Genomic DNA, 22,293 nt, shown 5'->3' with positions numbered 1-22,293 from the left:
TTTATTTAATAAACATATTTAAGAGTTATTACAAAAAGGAGACTAGTCTAGGCAACGTAGTCATTCCCGTCTCTATCAATATATATACAGAAATAATAAAAGTAGAGGGAATATAGTATATCATCATCAAGCTTCCAAAAATATCTACTTCACATTCTTTTTTTTCTAACTATTTATTCATTAATTATACTGTACAAATTCTTTATAAAACGAATAGCTAAATTTTACATAATTAATCCTTATTTAAAAATAATATATAAATTTTTATAACTAATCTCTATATTATTAATATATATCTAACTTTAATAAGCTACTAAACGAATCTTACCACATAACTTAGATTGAGGGTGTTGCAGAATTAAAGTCTATGGAATTAATTAATTTTCAAAGTCTATTATATTAAACTATACGGCAATTTACTTTCTTTTATTATGACCAACCTTGTATTGACTAATGATGTAACATTTGTTGAAATTATTATATTGCCAAACTACCCTAATAACTTAGTAACGAAATTGCCTTTAATAGAAAATGTTTTACTTCTAATGAGATTTTGTATATCAATTTAAATTAATCGAATATCAAAATTAATTCTAATGAGATTTTGTATATCAATTTAAATTAATCGAATATCAAAATTAATACGAACAGTAGATAATGATAAATCACAAAAAAATTAAGTCATATAGGAAGCTAACACATAAGTGATGACTAAGTCAAACACAAACTTCCAATCTTGACCCTTAATTAAAATTATATGTCGCAATCCATTTTGAAAAATAAATATATCAAATTATTTGTTTTTTAAACATTCATGATAAAATTAACTTTTTTAAAAAAATCATTATTAATAACAATAATTATTCTTGAAGATTATAAATATCTTAATTATAGAGAAATGACACAATATTTAATATTAAGATGTTATAATAAAATAATTTTAAGATACAATAAATAATTTGAAATGGAGGATTATAATTAAGAAAAATCAGACTAAAATCTTAAAACACGCGGAATATGAAGTTTCTTAGCCATAACTTTGAATCGTCAAAGTTGACTCACAAGACCAATTATTTATTATTTATTGGACCCCATCTCTGTTTGGCTTTATCATATAAATTAAAATGAATGTTGGTCCTTTATTTATGGATACATTTAAAATAGTCTTACAGTGTATTTTGGACAGGTTTGATTTTTTTTTGTGTGTGACAAAAATTGATATTCTTAATCTTAGTTAAATATATAATAGATTTGACGAAAATTATGAAAAAATATAATTATAAAAAATCTCATTAAATCCTTAAAATTGTAACACAAAAAGCTATAGTAATAGACATAAAAAAAAGAAATAAAAAATCATCAAATGATGTAATTTGGTGGATGACACTAGGGGTGTGCAAAAACCGAACAGACCGATAAATCGAACCGAAAAATGTGTTATTGGTTTATTGCTATTGGGTTATTGGGTTAACGGTTTCCTAATGGTTTTATAAAAAAAATTATCGGATTATCGGTTCGATATTGATTTTCAATATTGGGTTATTGGGTAAACCGATAACCCATTAAGAGTTAAGACTATAGTAATTTAATACTTTTACATATACAACATACATATTAATAAATATTAATCTCAATATCTTTATAGTTATGTCTTAGTCATTTAGCCATCAATTCATACTTCGCTGTAACTTTGAGTTCACAATTTTACATTATACAAATCGTCAAAACCTAAAGTAAGAATCATATTCCTCTTTATTTCTCTTTGTGTTACACATGTATAGTTCTTTTCATGTTTGTTATTATTATTTCTATTTTATGAGCTTTTGTAAAGTTAAATTATTGTCATGACGTGTCAAATTTATTAGAGAAGTCATATATTTGTTTTATAAGCATATTCTTATTGGTTAAACCAAAAACCGATAAACCGAAAACCGATAAAAAATTATCTTATTGGTTCGTTATTGGTTTAGCGTATTTAAAAACCGAAAACCAATAAACCGAACCGATAATTCATAAAACCAAACCGAATCGACCGATGAACACCCCTAGATGAGACTGCTCTTCCAATAATTAGAGGTCTCGAATTTGAAAAATAGTGAGGCTCCAGTGTGGATACTGAATGGTGAGTGGAAAAAAATAGATATATATATATATTAAAACAATAAGTAAAAATTAAATAAAAAAATTACACCAAACTTTTAAAGTAGATTAAAAACAATTAAAGTTGTTTCTCCAAATGTGACTAAATTAAATTTTTTTCATAATTTTAACTGACAAAATTTATTAAAAAATTGACATAGTCAAAAGTTATTAATTTTTGATAAATTTAAAAAGTAAAGACTATTCAGAATTTTTTTTAGATCTACCCTCAACATAAGAGGACCAATCTTGTCATTTTCTCTATCATATTATATATTAAGTCAAAAGTCTTGTAAAATATCATCACATTATCTAATTCAAGAACTTAGCTCATCCCCCTTCATCTTTTATTTTTCTTCATCAATCAATTATCATGAAATCTTCAACAAGTTCATTAAGTGATCGATACCAGAAATTTTCGTCATTCGGTGACGAAACTCCGTCACCGATTAACGTTATGAGGAGCTCGAAAACTCCGTTTTACGTAGAGACGATGGATCCACAACCCGCTATGTATAGAAAAAAGAAAAATGATGTTCCATGGTCAACTGGACTATGTGATTGTATGTCCGATCCCAAGAATTGTAAGTCTTCCTTTCATATCATTTGTGAAAATGCTACTCTGTCCGCGCTAATTTATATAATGTTATTTAATTTAATACGGAATTTAAAGAAAAATATTCAGATTTGTGATCTAAAATGGTGTTGTTGTAAAATAAATTGGGACATAGAGAGTACTTTTTTTTTCTTATTGATTGAATTTTTTATTTTACTTTATTAGAAGGGTTAGTTTATATTTTTAGTCCGTCAATTATTTGTAAGATTTTAATTCTAGTCGTTGTGATATGCATATAATATTCACAAATTTATCATAAAATTTGTGGTTCCACTGCTTTATTACGTTAAGCATTGATGTTATTGCAACTTATATTATCTTTTTATGATTTTTAAAATTCAAATTGATGTTATTTAATTTAGTTTCAAAGATTAGTCAAATACTCTCCGATAGTAAAAAGTGTCACATAAATTTGAAATGAACGAAAATAATATTGCTTTTAATTTTATTCAAATGTAACATACTTCCTCCATAAAAAGACTAAAAACATATATTTCAGTTAATTAAAAAATATATTTACTTAATCAAATAACACAAGAACTATTAAAATTTTACTAACAATTAAAGAACCAAAATTACTATTATTGCTAATGAACTAAAAAAAATGTATTTTTTTTCTCTTTTTTTGTTTGGCTTTATTTAATCAGGTTGCATAACATTGTGGTGTCCATGCATCACTTTTGGAAAGGTTGCTGAGATTATTGACAAGGGTTCTAACTGTAAGTTTTTTATTTATTTTTTTCTGATTTTATTATGTTTAATAAATAATGAGTTCAGTTTTATTTCAAGATCGAAAAAACCAAAAATAAACCCGTTGAAATATTGAATAGATTGGCTATTTAAATTTTTATCTCGTAGGTGAGTGCTCCAAAAATTGAGGGACAAAATGGAGTAAAGTGTGTTGACTAAGTCATATATTCTTGATCTCTTAAATAACTTATAAATATTTTACTGATTTATGTTTGTCGAATTGATTAATGAGAAATTTTATTAAAATATTGAATGACTTTTTATTTGTTAGGTGACTTATGGCTATATAATAAAGAATAAACAACAATAATTTTGTCTTAGTTCTAAACAAGTTTGGAGCAGCTATAAAAATCTTCACTTCCTCTTATATTATTAATAATACCAACGCAAATAAAGAAACTAAAACTTGATAAGAGTTCGATGAATTAGGTTATATAACCCATAGTTTAGTTTATTTTAACTGAGTTCAACTTAACTCAAATAACACTTTTAAGTATTGTCAGATAATATCTCACTTATTAATTAATGTAGTCAAATTACTCATTTTCTACCCCCAATAAACTGGTGAATTTGTCTTATTAATCTTTTTTTCTTCAATTTCATAATTATAACATTATTACTTTTTTTACCTTAATTTTTGCAGCTTGTGGAGTAAATGGAGCATTATATGCAATAATAATATGTGTGACTTGTTGTCCATGTTGTTACTCTTGTTTTTATCGTAACAAAATGAGACAACAATATTTGTTGAAAAAAAATCCTTGTGGAGATTGTTTGGTTCATTGCTTTTGTGAAGCTTGTGCCTTGTGTCAAGAATATCGTGAGCTCAAAAATCGAGGAGTTGATATGTCAATTGGTAAGAAAAAAAATTATTTTATTTTTATTTTTATTTTTATTTTTAAAAGTAAATTAATGTGAAAAGTAAAGTCAAGTCGAGTCGCATGTTTAGTCAAATTTTTAAAAGTTACTTATTTTATAAGAAATGTTTTTGTGAGTATGAGTTTGTGTCTGGTTACTATCAATTGAAAAACATATTCTAGTCATTTATGCAGTTGATAATGGATTTTGTGATCGAATGCCACTAGACAAAATTTCTCACTATGAGAGAGTCATTTCAAATAGGGTCAAACCAGAACAGTCAATTTAAAAAATAGTTTGTGTTTTGACAAAATTAGAGCAACAATCTCTCTATTCCTACGAGATAGTAGTAAGGTGTACATATACTCTACCCTTTCCAGATCTCACTTGTGAAATTTCACTGAATATATTATTGTATGTTTTCTTAAAAGCTAGATCCAACACTTCAATTTTTCTAAAATAAATATTTTTGACTTCTTGGAAACTTGATAGAAAAAAATATAAGATATCTCAAAAATATACTTTACTATGAATATTTTGTGTTTTGATTAAGTTTCTTAATTTTTTTTATTTATTTTATATTCACAGGATGGCATGGAAATGTGGAGAGGCAAAATCGTGGAGTGATCATCCCACCAACAGTTGAAGGTGGAATGAATAGATAAGGATTGAGATTGGGTTGTGAAAAATCACGAGGATATTTTTCGAAATCGAAGCAATAACTGCTATATAGTAAAGAGATAGCTCTTAATTGAACAATAGTGAATATTATATTACCCCTAATATAATTTGTTAGGGGATTGTGAGTGTTTAGATTTGTAATCTAATTATGTACAATACATGCATTCAAGTATCTTGTTAATTCTCCTTTCCCATCGTTTCGAGTTCACGGTTTCAGGATGGATATGATAAAAATTCACTATGAAAATTGATATGACAACCCCCGTTAATGGGATATGGGGGACGAGCAAGGCAAATAGCCAATAAAGAGGTGAAATACGCTCGTTCACACGCACACCAAGGATGATAAAAAAAAAAAAAGGGACCATAGCTAATGTAAAAGCATTTGAATTGCAACATAATGGAAGGGGAAAAAGTACCTTGCATATATATATATATGAATTTTGTTCATCCCCAACTGGTCAATTCACCAGTTCTCACTTACTTACTACTTACTCGTTAAATACCGGCTTGAACAAGGGAACGGGTCCCTTACTACCAAGAATATCTTATACAAAAGCATTATATGATCGAACATCCTCATTCGAGACAAAGGAATTCAGCTTCAGAACGAAAAGAATGATTCTATCCTACAAGATAATTACAGCAATCAACAACAAGCCTTCTCTGCCTCGACTGCACGTAGGAACGAATCCAGAGCACTAACCTCCATCCAAGTTCATGTCCCGATCTATAGGACAACACGCGCCAACCTTAACTCTCCTTGGAGGAACAAAATTGGAAGCCAAGTGGAACTCTGTTCACAATTCACATTATGCTACAAGGAAGCTGCAGTCGAGAGTGTCAACAAGCCAACAATTAGAGAGCTCAAGAAAGTATGAACGTCGTGAGAATATTGTGAATGACAGCCAGATGCTGAGTCTGATGATGGAGCAACCGAGGAGCTATTCGTGAAGGTGCCATTTCTCCCTCCACTAGACGAAAAAATGAAAAGAAACAAGGCATAAGTAATAGTAGAGCAAGAATAACAAGTTATGGGGAAGTTAATCAAACAGTAATGACTAAATTAGTACCTTCCAGGATATATACAAGAACTATGACCTGCAACGGGAAAACAAACATTAGGTATTGATAATAATGTAAATCACAACATTGTTCTCAAAGCATCAGCTAGAGACATTTACGCATATTACTCTCGAACAAGTTCAAATCAGTATCTCATAATAGCTTAAAAGTAACCACTGTGACCCAATTTTGAAGGGAAAAATCAAGTATTTATCAATGTTACTTCAATCTTTCTCTATAAAGGTTTTCCCCTGTTGAGTTCTGTAACACTCTACCATGTGTATGTGCATTGGACATGGAAGAAATACATCTTTGCATCCATACTTTTGGAAGCATCACGAAGCCAAACAAGCCGAAAAGTTTAAACAGACTAGGCCTAAAAGCAGTTCATAAGGCATGTCATCTCTTGTTTTGGATAACTTTCCTTATTAATATAATACATTTTCCCAATATGCTTGTAGCAGATTACATAGTTAATTTGAAAGTTGAATCTCATACTTCCAGAATTTTGTGTCAACTTGTTAAAGTTAATTTGTGGTAGGATTACAATTGGACAAGACACTTAACAACAACGACATACCCCGTGTAATCACACAAGTGGGGTCTAGGGAGGGTGGCGTGTATGCAACCTTACCCCTATCTTGAGAAGAAAGAGAGGGGATTTCCAATAGACCCTTGGAAATATGTAAAGCAAATACAGTAGTGAAAGAAACCATGTTGAAAACAATTAAGAAAAGAACTGGACAAGACACTTGTGATGTTGTATCTTAGGTTCAAATATTCGAGTCAGCAAATTCATGTACATATGAGCATTTGCAAAAAACAACAACATAGTTTTGACAACTTACTAGGATCAGTGGTTGTGACTTTAGCAACCCCATTGAAGTTGCAAGTTCCGTCGGCCATGCCCATCTTGTGATAATACGCATCAAAAGCATATGATGCATGAGCAAACACAGTATTTGGGTCATAGCAAGGATTTTCTTGCAACAAAGGAGTACAGTCAACTTTCCCTGGTCCACAAGCCCAATCCAGTGCAGCTTGCACCATTTTTTTATCCGCGTTTTCCTTTGCAACACAATAGGTTTGGTTTGTTGTGTCATTGGCCAACACCGTTCCAGATCCTGTCAAGTGCATGATATAAACTGGCACTCCATTGGAATCAAAAAGCCCCCAGTTCTTCTCAGATATAGAACCAGGTCTGAGATCTTCGTTGTAAAGCTCATAAATGTACGTACTAACTGCAATCCCAGGATGCTTGGGCGTCCCGGTGTTGTTAAGAACATGCCTAATCAAGTTACTATTATAAGTATTAGCATTGTCAAGAGAAGCATCCGGCTCAGTGGAGTCACCCTTAGATGGCCAACCTGACTCCGTTACCACAACGGGAATGTTAGTGAAGTTCAAGTAGGACATAGAAAAATATGCTGCATCAACAACAGCATCAAATACATTAGTATAGTGGAGGAGTGTGTTAGAATCAACAGCCTCCTTGTTAGGTGGGAGGGGGCGAAAGAGAGCATAGTCCAACGCGATCACACCATTGGATTTCACGTAATCATAGTATGGATATGCGTTGAGCATGAAATAGGAACCGGTGTCCTGCAAAAATTTGAGCAACGGAACCATGACAGGATCTAACGATCGATTGAAGAAAGCTTGTGAGGGTGGAAATGAGTCGAGGATGATAAAAGATGAATGAGGGGTGGAGACTTTTATCTTAGAGTCTAGATTAGCAGCAACAAGGGCAGAGTGAATAAATTTCATGGCAGAGACCAAGAGAGGAGCAGCATTAGGAAGTGTGGTAAGGACTTCAGAACCAATGGCGATGGCTGTGATGTTGGTGGCAGGAACATGAGAGAGGATATTCCGGGAAACCCAATTGGCAGCAGTGGAATTCGACTGACCAATTCCTAAGAGCTGATCATTTGGTACAGAAACAGTGACGCGGATTTCAGTATGAGCAAGTGCAAGTAGCATAGCTTGGTCAGCATCAAATAGCCTGACATGCCGAATCTGCTGTGCTTTGAGGAGAGCCACCACCTGAGCTGGACTGGGCATGTCAGAGACATCAGTTCCAATGTTTACACCAACGAACGCCTCTGACAGAAAGAAGAAAGATTGAGTAGTGTTTAGTTAAGCAGCTTTCAGTAAAACCAGAAGAAATGATATCCTAATCAACCGGCACTTGTGGAACAATTAAGTTGAAACAAATCAAATCAAGGCTTCTTGCGCAGGAAAATGCAGTAAATCTGATTGAAATAAGAACAAGAGAATAATAATAATGAATGTATGTAAATTTACAATTTCAGATGATCTACAAGCCGTCATGGCCAACAACATCAAACTTAGTGTAAGTTGGGTCTGGGGAGGGTAGATCATACACAAACCTTATCCCTAACTTGAGAAGGTAGAGAGGTTGTTTCTGATATACCTTCGGCTCAAAGAACGATAAAAAGAGGCAGTAGCAACAAGCAGAAACAACAGCAAGATAATAAGATAACCGAGACTACAGGAACAACATGTAGAAGTAGAAATCTAAAAATAACGAACAACTGTCACAGCCCTCGGCTACAATTTATATATAACAAAACAACACAAGTTTTGCCACCAGGTTAGTGTTTCACAGACTTGATAACCATCATAACTTCCATAATACATATGAAGACCAGTCAGACATAGTAAAAATAACTACGTCTAACCAACCAGAAAATGTGATACTCCTATAAAAGAAGAGTTACAAAGTTTTAGTTGTTTATCAACCCCCAGAAATGTTGAAATTCTTATTTTTTATTGATGACAGGTGCCTAAGTAATAAATGTATCAACTGCCTACCCACGTGTAATTTACTTCTAGTCCTCAATCTTCATAATCAAATCAATTTGATTTAAATTTTGACCTATTCTGTGAATAGAAATGAAGCGAGTTGCTAGGAGCCTATGACAGGAATAATATTACTGAAGAGAATATCTAACAGCTCCAGCTCTTCCAATGCTAACTCTACAAAAATCCCAAAGCTAGTGCAAAAACCGACATGATTCCAAATATTTATCACTCAGATTGCTTTGTCTAATTACTTGTTTCATTTCGTAAGGGGTCATTTATTATGAAGTCAAGTTATGCTGGAATTAGTTATCCTGGGATTATTTCTTATTAGTTGTTTGGTTTATTATATTAATGATAACGTACATTGCATGATTTCTAAGAAGTTGTTTGTTATCCCCCCCGATTAATAACCAAACAAGGGATAAGAGTCTTATCATAAGACAATACTAGTTTTTTTTTATCATAGGACTATCTATGCTTGTCCAGCATACCAAATGATCCCTAACAGTTTGTATAGACCCTCTAGCGATCATCACATTGCTGCATTGCACGATTCATGCTCATGTGATCGACCACTGTGAATGGCAGAGATTCCTCTCATCTGTCTTGATATTGTGGTGCAGCAAGCAACCACATCCCGAGACAGTATGGGTGTGCACAGGGTGTACCAAATCACCCTAGTTGGTCGCCCCCGCATCACAAGTGGGACAACCAGATAAAAGTTGACTAGAAGTTCTTGGTCTGATCAAGAACCAGATCGAGTTGTGGGGTCAAAGGCTTCCAAGGATTCCACAAGTTGAAGCACAACAAGGCAACCAGCCGCCAATTTTCTCGTACCAAGGCAGCCAACCATTTGGCACATTAGCCAAGGACACATACTTTTATGCATTTGATTGGGATGTCTATTATTGTCAAAAGCAGGATATGAGTCCATCCTAGCAGCATGACATTCCAGGCACATCTTGGTATTACAGAGGCACTTCCAGTGCAAGATGTGCATAGAAGATGACTAAGCTACTGTTCATCTCAGGTCAGTATTTTTTACTACTATTAAGCAAAAGTTATTTGTTTCCTATTATTGTCATTTAATAGTTTCATAGTAGCAAGTTGATTCAAACGATTTCTACGACTTACTATACCAATGATCCCATTGATTCAGATGATTTTGTTACTCTCAATAGTCCCTTTGATCATAATGGGCTGAATTATGACCTAAATAAAAGAGTAGAAAAAGTCTTGTGCGCTCGTACAATCATGCTATAGAGCATTTCTGATTAAGAGAAGGTGGCATTGTATTATATATATATATGCATATATCTTTTGATAAAATCCTGCCTACCCTTGATCAAATATCAATTAGGATACATTAACTGATGTTCCAGACACCCCCCAAAGTATCATTAAGAAGAAAAATCATAATTAAGGTAAGGAAGACTCTATATAAGCCATCACATTCACCCATTCTATTTCGAGATTTTTATGTCCAATATTAATTGGAACAATATTTTCAGCCAAAAGACAGACCACAAACACGGCTCTTTGGTGATGCTCATATGAAGATTCACAAATAACATTATGCTCACTGTTATAATAACAGCAACAACAACAACATACCTAGTATAATCCCACAAGTATGATATGGGAAGGATGGTGTGAACACAGCCTTACCCTTACCTTATAAAGGTAAAGAGGTTGCTTCCAATAGATCCCTTGGTTCAAGTTAAACATGTCCAAGAAACAAGTAAAACAAATACAAGCGAAAAATTCATGTTGAAAACACTTTAGAAAAGAACAAGCAGCAACAACAAAATGTACTATAACTGAAGCAAAGAAAACAAAGAGATAATACTAAAACCGAAGAATAAAATAAGACAAGAAAAAGTCCATGTGCAGTGAATAATTTTCAGAAACAATGGGCACATAAATCTTAAAATGCAGCAAACAACCACACCATGTGCTAAATGTTACTTCTTAAGAACATTGATAAAATAGCCTTGAAAGCACATCAAAGGATTTCCATTATTTTTTATACTAGTATTTGCAGAGGAAACCACATGAAGTGCAACACATTAAAACTAATCTGGAAAGATGGTCATATTGTAAATTATCATAAAAATGAAATTATATATTAACAGATACCATGTTTAGAAAAAGTCAAGATCACTAAGGCAAAAAGTTTCTTTCTTTAGAAAAATCATAGAAAAATGAGAGTGTAGCAAAAGTATTCACATTTTGCCTCTTTACAACACTGGCTTGAACTTTAGGCACTCAGCTCCATTTTGTCAAAATTAACCACTTTTGATTTTTGTCAAATATTTGAATAAATTTTGTGATTAGATTTGAGGAAAACAAAATTAACCAAAAATGTTTTAAAAGTCTTATCAAATCCTAGGAATCACAATACAAAACCCTACAAAATGCATTAAAACTCACATCCAAAAATGAGTACCCCTATAACAAATTCATTACATATTTGATTATTGAGTTTCATACATGAACTATCATGTGTGTGAGTTTCCTACCTGCACTATCACCAAATGTTTATGGAAACACAAATGAACTATAAGTTGTTCACTTTTCCCACCTGAACAATCAGGTTTGCTTCAAGAAGCATTTAGTGCTAGTTCAGACAGAAAACTCACACACACTCGATAGTTCAGCTATGAAACTCAAAAAATTGGAATAATTTAAGTGTGTTTTTGACGCTTTTTCTCTAATACTTTGCAAGGCCTAATGGAGAAAAGATTGGTCCTACTAATATGTACAAAGAAGTTCAAAGTAAGTTGGTGGAGAAGTACCAAAAGAGTTTAATTTCTCATAAGCTTACTCAACTAACATCTATTAACTCATAAAGTTACTATTTTTCTGAAGAAAATTAAAATCAAGAATAAAGGTAATAATTATCTAAGATAATAACTATTAGTAGTTGATTTAGCATATAACAAATCCAGAGCATAATGCAAGTAGAAATAAACATCATAGTTTAAACAAGCAAAAAAGGCAAATTAATTTCTTTAAACCAAAGTTATTGAGTTCGATTAAATCCATTGCTAAAATCAAGAAAATAGTAGCAAAACTTACCTTCATTAGCAGAAAAGGCAAAAGCTAGTAAATGTGGAATAAGAAGAAGTAGAACAAGAAGATCCATTGAGCTCTTCATTTCTGTTCTGCAAAAAAAAGATTCAATCTTTCTACACCATTAACAACCCTTCAACCAAAAAAGGGGTTTTGGGGGGTGGGGTGGGGAGTGGGGGGGGAAGAGTTTTGGTGATTGTGAAGTAGAGAAAAGTGGACTGTGTTCAAATGTATAGAATTTTTTTTTTTTTTTGTAAGCATTTCACATTTGTGAGAGAGATCTAAGGGCTGAGATTAAAACATAGGATGCTCTGAGCAAAAATAAAATAAAATGGAAACTTTGAAGGTCTCTTTTGGGACACCAAATAACACTTTTTTGCTGCCTTTATAAGTATTATCAGGTTCGTATGTCCAACAATAATTGTCCGTAGTTAATTTGACAGATATTTTAAGAAACAATAAATAACAGGGGCAATATTTACTGCATTTCTCTTTGAATAAGGTTCGGAAAATGTGTTAAATATTAAATAGTATTTAAAACGAAAGGTAAATAGACAGACATCTCTAGATTTTTAAAATTAGACAAATATTGTTGAATAATTATTTTTAGTTTAATGAAAACGTAAAAATTATGGTGATATTTGGAAGTGTTTAACCATGAAATTTTTTTAAAAAAATCTGAAATTCAACTAATTGAAAAAAAGAAGAAGCTATTTTCACTTTTATTTCAAATTACTAGTATTAAAAAAGAAACAACTAATTTGAAGTAGTAATCTAACACAACTTAAATTTTTAAATGGTAAACGGAGAGAGTAGAAAGTTTGAAATTAATTATTTATAAAATATAAAAATATAACCCCAAAAAAGGAAATTTATATACATAAATTGATAAAAAAAAAAAAAGTACTTACATTATGTAAATACATTTATTAAACATGAAATTTGTAACACATTAAAATTGATGATCTAAAATATGTCATGGCCACGCCTATTTGACTGGATTAGTCAAATACTTCAACCTGATCATACAAAATAATTATGTAGAAAAAGGATAAATTATGTAATTATAAAAAATTAAAAATGATAACAATGTCTTGGTGATAGATTTCCTTCCGTTCATTTTTACTTATTTAATTTTTCATAAATAAATCACTTATCAATTTTAATACATTACAATAAAAATAATTAGTTTTTCTATTTTAGTATAACCACAATTACTTAGTTTTAAACAAATTTTTAAAGATGGAAATTATATATTATTTAATTTTAATTTTATAATAAAATACACTTATTCATTATTATTTCTTTAAAACCGTGTGAATTTGAGAATGATCAAGTAAAAAATGAGGAGAAAGTATAAAATAAAATAAATTTGTAAAAAAAAGGTTTGAAAATGAATTGATTCAAAGATTGTACAGTGCTCAAAGATTATGCAATGCCCAATGAGAGCAAAGTTCTGACATATGCCATTCAATTGTCAATTTTTACAGTGTCAGTAATGAATTCAGATATAAGAGGGGTCTTTAATTATTTTGTTCTCTTTTATCGATGCATTCGTAACGGATAAATACTTCGCTTAATGGGTTCAATTTGTATAATTTATCAAATTTTTTAGTTTTTCAATTGGTGTTTGATATTCATATTAGATTTCGATTAATCTGAATTCACACTAAAAAGTTTCAAGTTAAAGATAAAATGCTCCTTAACGATATCCAAGGGGACTCAAATCTGAGACTCTCAGACCTCTTGATTGATAATTAAGTACTTATCACAATGAAAAGTCTCAAATAATATTGGGCCATCTGATGTAAGCCCAATGTAGAAATTAGTTAACAGACCTTTAGGCTTTGCTTTGCTCTTTGCAGATTTTGTGTTGGAGGAAATTTCTTAAGTAGCCACTAAAAATATTTTAATTAGACTACATAGTTATAATTTGCTAATTACGATTCGTAGCTACATATTAGAGTGAGAAAATATGCAAGAGAGATTAGGAGAGGGAAGAAAGAGGCGACCGAGAGAGGGCAAAGAGTAGAGAATTGTATTTGTATATTTGTCGAATTGTATATGTATATATGTCAGATAATTGTTTATATATAACTGGTATATATATGTATTTGTATATCTGGCGAGCGAGATTGAGAGAAAGAGAGAAAATAGGCGAGCGAGATTGGGAGAGGGAGGAGAGAGGCGAGTGAGATACGAAGAGGCAAGANGAAGAAAGAGGCGACCGAGAGAGGGCAAAGAGTAGAGAATTGTATTTGTATATTTGTCGAATTGTATATGTATATATGTCAGATAATTGTTTATATATAACTGGTATATATATGTATTTGTATATCTGGCGAGCGAGATTGAGAGAAAGAGAGAAAATAGGTGAGCGAGATTGGGAGAGGGAGGAGAGAGGCGAGTGAGATACGGAGAGGCAAGAGAGAAGCGAGCGAGAGTGGAGAGAGGCGAATTGTATTTGTATATTTGTCATATAATTGTATATGTATAATTTGCATTTTGTTTTGTGTAGTTTGTATTTGTATATAAGAGATGAGAGAGGCACATGTAATTAGAGTTAAAAAGAGGTTGCGCGTGGTAATTAATTCAAACTAATTAACTAGTATAAGTTTGTTTGTATGAGTAATTTCGTTATGGCTAATTAGAGGGAATATTAGTGTCAAAACTATAACTAGTTATTGGGCTACGTATCAATCTATTCGGTATTAAAGTTTATTGATTTGACTTATCAATTTATAGATATGTTAAACCGTTATAGAATCATTAGGATATTAACTTATCGATTATTGATCGTTATTGATTCGACTGTTGATTTAACCATTAAGATTTAACATTAAAAAATCATTGAAAATCACTTTAAAATAAGATGACAAACCAAATGAACTATGCACATGAGTTGATAGATTGCATTTTGCTCAAAAGCAAACACCGTCACATCGAAGAATAGCCGAAAGTATGAGACACTTAGAAGTAAATAGATGAACTTTAAATCAAGGATTATAAACTAAAATAATATAAATATAATTATTTAATTTAATATCAGGTTATCGATTAACTTGTCAAAAAGAAACCTCATACCATTAAAAACTGATAACTCAATAAAAAGATCAAAACCATTGCTAAAATCACTAAACAATAACTTATGATCAATAAACCAATAACTTTTTTTGATTCGAACTATTGATTTTGGTTCAATTTTGAACGGACCCTAACTAGCTAGCAATCTCTTTTTTTTTTTTAATAAATTGGGGGTGAGTGAGAGGGAGAGGAAATGTGGAGAAATTATAATGTGGGAATCGAACTCTCACCAACAATATGGGAACTCAGATAATCAACCAATTAAATTATTAAAATTCCCCAGCAATCTCATTCTACTTCTACAGATATAACAAATTGAAATACTTGACTCATAAAATTCATGCTCAATTAAATCAGACTAACAAATTGAAACGAAGAGGATGTCAGGTACATATCATTACAAAGAAACCAAACAAGTAGCTACTCAAAAGAAAATTGCAAATATAGCTACTCATAGCTTAGAATTACTAATCTTGATTCTGCAACTTATCAACCCATTGATTCAACTGTTCAACAAAGTGGGAGTTCAAGTAACCAACCTAGTCACAGAATAAACAACCAATAAAACATCAACACGAACGCGATCAACACAAGTGAATACACAAGAAACATGTATAGTTAATGAAATGAAACAAGTCATAAGTAATAGTAGAGCAAGAATAACAAGTTATAGGACAATTTAGAAAATGACTAAATTAGTACCTTCCTGGATATATACAAGAACCATGACCTGCAACACGAAAACAAATATTAAGTATCAATAATAATGCAAATCACAACATTGTCCTTGAAACATCAGCCAGAAGAGTCGTGAAGATAGAGAGGTTGTTTCCAATAGACCCTCAGAAACATGTAATGTCAGCAAATTCATGTAACATATTGAGCATTTACCCCAAAAAACAGAGTTTTGACAATAGGTTCGGGTTGTAGTGTCATTTGCCAACACCGTTTTCGATCCTGCAAGTGCATTATATAAATTGATTGAAATAAAAACAACGAATAATAATAATGAAGGTATGTAAATTTTACAATTTGAGATGATCTACATTTAGGTAGATCATACTCAAACCTTATTCTTAGCTTGAGAAAGTAGAGATCTTTGGCTCAAAGAACGATAAAAATAGTCAAAAAGTGTATTTCTTTAGAGGAAATCATAGAGAATGAGAGTGTAGCAAAAGTATTCCTATTTTGCCTCTTTTACAACATTGGCTTGAACTTTAAACATTCAGCTCCATTTTGTCAAAATTTAGTGCTTTTTATTTTTGTAAAAATAAAACGACGACATACATAGTGTAATCTCACAAATAAAGTCTAAGAAGGATACAATGTGCGTAAACCTTAGTAGAGATGTTATTTCTGCTAGACACTCGGCTCAAAAAAGTAATGTAATCATACAAGAAAATTAACCAGTAATGTCTTAAAATTCTTATCAAAACCTAGAAATCACAATACAAAAAATTACACCAGACAATAGACACCAAAATATCAAAAGTTACACCTCAAAAAGCTTCAAACCCCTAAAAAAAACACTAAAAAGTTGTCACTCCTGACAAATTTAAGGATCAAAACACTAAAAAGTTGTCACTAGTTTGAACATGTCCCAAAACAAGATTTATTTATTTTTGTGGTTTTTTCTCTAAATCTTTGCAAACAAAACTCACTCCAAAACAACATCTCCCCCTCAAATTATCATTTCGATATTTGATATCATGGTATGGATAAATATATTAGTTGTTTTATAATGAGATTAGAAATTATTTCTTAATAATTATTTTTGTCAAATTTGCTGGTCAAATAATTATGACCTAAGTTTATCAGACATAATTAAATTCAGAGTTTGGCTTGAAGCATGATTTCTGGAAAATCTGATTTAGAGGCAAGACTTTGAGAGAAATTTTATCTATGGATATAATTTATGTCATTAAATTTAGGAAAAGTTATGCGGTTAAGCAAACTTATATTACTTAATTAGTTATCATAGGTATAATTTGCTATAATTATCACTCGCAACTAACATTAACCATTAATTACATGAGCTGAGTTCGAATTTGTATAATTAACCACGTTTGTATAATTCACCATATTAATTTGCCATGTATAAATCACAACTAACAATTCTTCATTTGATTTGTATTTGTATACGATAATTTGATAATTTGTATTTGTATATGACGATGATTTCCTTTGATTTTTTAATTCTATCACCATATAGATATAATCTTTTTTGTATAATTTTTTAAAGCTTGTATAAACATACAGTTTTTGAATTTTGTATAATATAATTTATATAAGGTAATTTATATAACTGTTTATAATATATGTTTGTATCAATTCATTATTTCGAGTTTTATCATATTTGTATAACTCCAAACTGTATAGTACTCAATTATACAAAAACACGCAAATTATACAAACGTACCCGCAAATTATACAAATGAGAGGTGAATTATACAAATTATTGCCCTCTCTCGCTCGCCTCTCTCCTCCCTCTCCCAATCTCGCTTGAGATATATATATATCAATTACATATATACAATTATCTAACCGTTACACATATACAATTCACACCTCTCCCACTCTCTGCCCTCTCTTGCTCGCCTCTCTCCTCCCTATAGCTACGAAACGTAATTAGCAAACTATAGCTATGAATCATAATTAAGCTATTTTTGAGTGGCGGCAAAATTTCCCCTAAAACTTATGTCTTATGCTACTGAACTAACTTATGTCTTGGACATAATTTACGCCGCTGAATTTCTATTTTGAGAAGTAACAGGTATCTTAAGCCTAACTTGTGTTATCGAAGTTGGGCACGAAAATCGAAGTTATGTCATCAAACCCCATTAACGAATAAGAGGAATTCGTACCCTCAATAAACAAAAAATCTACCTAGCAATTCCAACGCTAGGCCTTAAAATTCATTCTAACTCGAACAATTTTCCTAGAGGTAACAAATCGGCCTAGACACTTTCTTAAAAGTTGTGACAAATAGATATAAACATTACCATATATACATGCTACGTGCATATCATTATACCAAAAAAAAAAAACAAGTTAATAGAAATTACCGATAAACTTTATACTCATAAAACTTTGCAATCCATTACAAAGGAAACCAAACAAGAAATACTCAAAAACATAATATAAAACACAACTACTTAATTTAACTTATATTTTATCATTTGAATTATTATTCCTGATTCTTCAATTTTTCAACCCGTTGATTCAATAGTTCAACTCGAGTAACCAACCTAGTCACAGAATAAAGCAACCAATAAAACATCAACGCGGACGCAATCAACAGCGCGTTACGCTGACTCTTCACAATCGATTTCTGATGCCGCATCAGTTCCGTGGGAGTACAAGACTCGGCCGATTTACACCTCGGCCGAGTCTCGTACTTCCAATAAATATCCAACAACAAGAATAAACTGAACGGAACTACAGAAAGAAACGGTTTGAGGAGATTTCGGGTTACGGATATTAAACCTTTACGTAACGGGTATGTACCCGGAAGAGTCAAAAGTATTACCATAACTGCTTCTGCTGCTGCAGCGTAACCTAGAATTACCCATTCTAATGCCATATATATGTTGTTTTGCTCTCTTTTTTGGATAAAAATAAATGGTTGAAGATTGTGATTTTTTGTGAGTATAATTTGAATTTATTTTTTGGGGGTTTAAATGGGAAGTTATTGAGGATTTGGTGATGACGTGGCAAGGGAGAAAAGTGACACGTGGAATGGTTATACACACGTTCTGTATACAGATGGCAGGTTTTGGTAAAGCTTTGTTATTTATACCTGTTCTATATTTTGGTTAGGCATATCATTTGGTACCATGTTATCCAACTTTGACCATGTGCAGGTTGTCACTTAAATTTAAACACTCACATTCTATTTAGCTTTTTATGTAGTAATTGAGGTTCTATGTGGCATTATATGTAATTTTCTACTTGTATTAGATCATGTAAGATGAATGCGTCTTCTTATTCAACCTTATACATGTTTAAGTATTGTCTGCTTGTGCATATTTCAAAATTGAAAGCATAGATACAATTGACTAAATTAAAGGATATAAGTGTGTTAGGCCTATTGTTTATATATATAATGAATAACTGATAAATCGAAGTTATAGAAATTCTATAACAGTTTAACATATTTATAAACTAATAAGTTAAATTGATAAATTTCAAAATTAAACCGAATCAATTGATACTTAGCCCTAAAACAAACTAATAACACTACTTGATATTCACCTAAACAGTTAACATTCTAAACCTTTTGAGTTATGCACCTAATATATGATTAAAGAACGTTTAGAGATTAACTTACTGGTGCAAACTTCATACAAAAAAAAATAATAGAAAGGCTTAATACATAATCATGATTAATAATTTAATCTTATTGAAATTATGCATTAGTAAGCAATTTCAACAAAGATAGAAACATCTTACTTAAATTTTATAAAGGTCGGGTGTGAGGCGAGGCGTTATTATCACTTCTATAGGATTTACCTTACGCATAGTCATGCCAGGTCCCTCTTTCATATCCAAAGGTTCATCGGATGAAATTTTATAATCGAAACCTTGGATCAAATGACCTATTGTTAGGTACTCCACTTGCAACGCATAGGTCATTCCAGGACAAGATTGTCTTCCAGAACCAAATGGAATGAACTCATAATCTTGACCACGGAAATCAATATCAGTAATGAAGAATCTATCTGGATTGAATTGATCGGGATTTGACCATATTTTAGGATCTCGTTGTAATTTCATGACATTTGTGTATAGTCTAGTACGTTTAGGTATGTGATAACCACTAACAACACAATCCTCCGTGTTTTCATGTGGTACTAACAAAGGCCCTGGTGGATATAATCGTAACACCTCCTTAACAATAGCTTGAAGGTACACCAAATCCTTAATATCGTTGTCATCTATCCATCTATCCTTACCAATTTTCATGTCGATTTCTTCTTGAGCTTTCTTCAAAACATGTTGATTATTTATCAGTAATGTCATTCCCCAGTTTATATGAAGAGAAACTGTGTCTGCTGCATCCAAGACCAAACTCTGGAAATTTTTTAGAAGAGTTACAACTTTACTCCATTCAAGACCCCTCTATTATAATTGAAGGAGTACAATTTGTTATGCGAGTTTTTAAATTGTAAATCAAACACAACATCAATTTTATACATAAATCATTTTTCTCCTAACCCTTTATCAAATGTAGTATAATTACATAGAACGTAATACCTACCTAACTCACATCTGAATCAGTTACCAAATAGCCGTAGCTAGTTAGGGAGGGGAATTAACATGTCAACGCTTAGGGGCTTAGGGCCTATAGGTTATTCAATCTCCTATTTTTTTCAGATAGGAATGCCAATGATTTTCTTAAAATCGACTTACTTATCAAATTGAATTGTTTATTAGATTATTTTTTAAAATAAAAGCATAAATTTTTTAATATAAATTTATAATATTATTGAATACTTAATTAGATATACCAATTTTAAACTTTTTTTAAAAACAAATTAAACTGAAAACATATTTTATATATATATATATATATATATATATTGCTCCTATTTAGAAATGGGAGTTTCGGAGGACCAACATTGCACTAAAGAGTTGGACTAAAAGCTATAGAAATTGTACATTGATGCCCACCAAAAAGATGAACTATTCTTTTTTTCTACTTTCCATTCTCCCCTTTTATTCTCTTTAGTTTATCTTTCATCTTAAATTTTTCATACATCTTTAAAATATTTTGAATTATTAATTATTATGAATTATATTGTTTTGATTTTTACGTAGTTTACAAATATATAAATTTCATTTTAAAAAAATTGAAGATATCATACGCAAATTTATGGTCAAACTTAAACTATTTGATTCTTGAGAAATAAAAAGTGTCACATAAAATGGGACAGACGAAGGATAACTCTCAATTAAATTTATTTCACTTTCTAGTTTCCATTTTTAACATAATTTTTGAAGTTGGATTTCTAGGAATTCTATAGTAGACCCATTTAAATTTGACTTTTTTGTTTTAAATTAGAGAACTTGGCCGCACTTTGCAAGATCATTAAAATTAAATATTTTTGATTAATTTTATATTTACTCTGTTGTTTAATCGTAATATTAATATTTGTTTTAATAATATGAAAATTGTGAAAAAAATAAAGCTTCACAAATTTTACATCTATTAAATGAGGAAGAATATATTTTTTATCAAATAAGTTAAAATATATTTGCTAATAACAAATTCTTCCATTGCATGAAGTTGATCCTTTAATATATAATATATATTCCGGTGTACCATTCTCCTTAAATGTCTAAGAAATATCTCATAATGTCAAATAACACTGTAATACTCCCTCTGTCCCTAATTACTTGTCCACTTTTAAATTGACACATTTATTAAGAAATCAATTAATGACATAGTGAGTTTATCATTTTACCCCTATTAATTATGAAGTAGATTAAAAGTTCTGCAATTTTCAAAGTAATTAGTCATTTAATTGAGGGTATAATAGGTAAAAAATAATGTTCTTTCTTGATTTGTCAAAATGGACAAGTAATTAGAGACAACTATAAAAGAAAAAGTAAACAAGTAATTAGGGACAGAGGGAGTACTAAACAAATGCATCAGCAAATGAAATTTATATTAAAAATATATTGAATAATGACTTAATGATACCTTAATAGAATTTTCTATCCATTTAAAAAAAAAAAAAACTTCACCCTTTTAATTTCGTTATATCTTCTTATTTAGTAGAAGAATCATCATTTATTATATTCTACTCCACCTTAATTGTACCATCAGAGTTTTAAGAATAAACATTAAATTTTGAATCGCATTAAAAAATCATTGAAAAATGACAGAAAAAATAATAATAGTATATGAAAATTAAAATAAGGTGCAAGAAAAGCCTTTTCACGATAATTTTTTAAAATATATTGATAACAATTAAAATGAAGCTGTTATTTTATCTTTAAAATTAAGTTTGATTGAATTGAATTAGTACAATGAGAAAAAATATTAAACTAATAACTTTTTAATGTTATTAAATGCATTTTCTTTTTAATTGAGTAGTAGATTAAAAGTTCCGAATTATGATATTAAAATAATATCTTACTCTCTCCTTAATTATTATGGTATTGCAAACATTTATTTTCCTTAAATGGTGATT

At 30.8% G+C, this 22,293-nt stretch overlaps 3 protein-coding genes and 1 pseudogene across 3 annotated transcripts; 1 reads left to right on the top strand and 3 right to left on the bottom strand.

The window, feature by feature from the left end:
• The first annotated feature begins 2,409 nt into the window (after positions 1 to 2,409).
• On the top strand, positions 2,410 to 5,235 carry LOC125857215 (protein PLANT CADMIUM RESISTANCE 2-like). Its single transcript, XM_049536909.1, has 4 exons — positions 2,410 to 2,723; positions 3,403 to 3,474; positions 4,149 to 4,361; positions 4,952 to 5,235. Exons 1-4 carry the CDS (start codon positions 2,513 to 2,515, stop codon positions 5,026 to 5,028), a joined length of 573 nt encoding a protein of 190 aa, XP_049392866.1. The 5' UTR covers positions 2,410 to 2,512; the 3' UTR covers positions 5,029 to 5,235.
• A 213-nt stretch (positions 5,236 to 5,448) lies between these two features.
• On the bottom strand, positions 5,449 to 12,170 carry LOC125857193 (glucan endo-1,3-beta-glucosidase 3-like). The gene is made up of 4 exons (XM_049536876.1): positions 12,017 to 12,170; positions 6,958 to 8,211; positions 6,118 to 6,145; positions 5,449 to 6,018 (listed from the first exon to the last, which is right to left on the bottom strand). Exons 1-4 carry the CDS (start codon positions 12,093 to 12,095, stop codon positions 5,862 to 5,864), a joined length of 1,518 nt encoding a protein of 505 aa, XP_049392833.1. The 5' UTR covers positions 12,096 to 12,170; the 3' UTR covers positions 5,449 to 5,861.
• Positions 12,171 to 18,281: 6,111 nt separating this feature from the next.
• On the bottom strand, positions 18,282 to 18,732 carry LOC125857253 (uncharacterized). The gene has a single exon (XM_049536949.1). The coding sequence runs from the start codon at positions 18,675 to 18,677 to the stop codon at positions 18,282 to 18,284; it is 396 nt and encodes a 131-aa protein (XP_049392906.1). The 5' UTR covers positions 18,678 to 18,732.
• A 709-nt stretch (positions 18,733 to 19,441) lies between these two features.
• Positions 19,442 to 22,293, bottom strand: part of LOC125857189 (xanthotoxin 5-hydroxylase CYP82C4-like) — a 16,838-nt pseudogene continuing 13,986 nt past the window's right edge.

The sequence above is a fragment of the Solanum stenotomum genome, chromosome 2, assembly GCF_019186545.1.
Source record: "Solanum stenotomum isolate F172 chromosome 2, ASM1918654v1, whole genome shotgun sequence".
In the NCBI taxonomy this organism is placed as follows: domain Eukaryota; kingdom Viridiplantae; phylum Streptophyta; class Magnoliopsida; order Solanales; family Solanaceae; genus Solanum; species Solanum stenotomum.
Note: the sequence above shows the minus strand (reverse complement) of the source record. Positions and strands in the feature narration are given on the sequence as shown.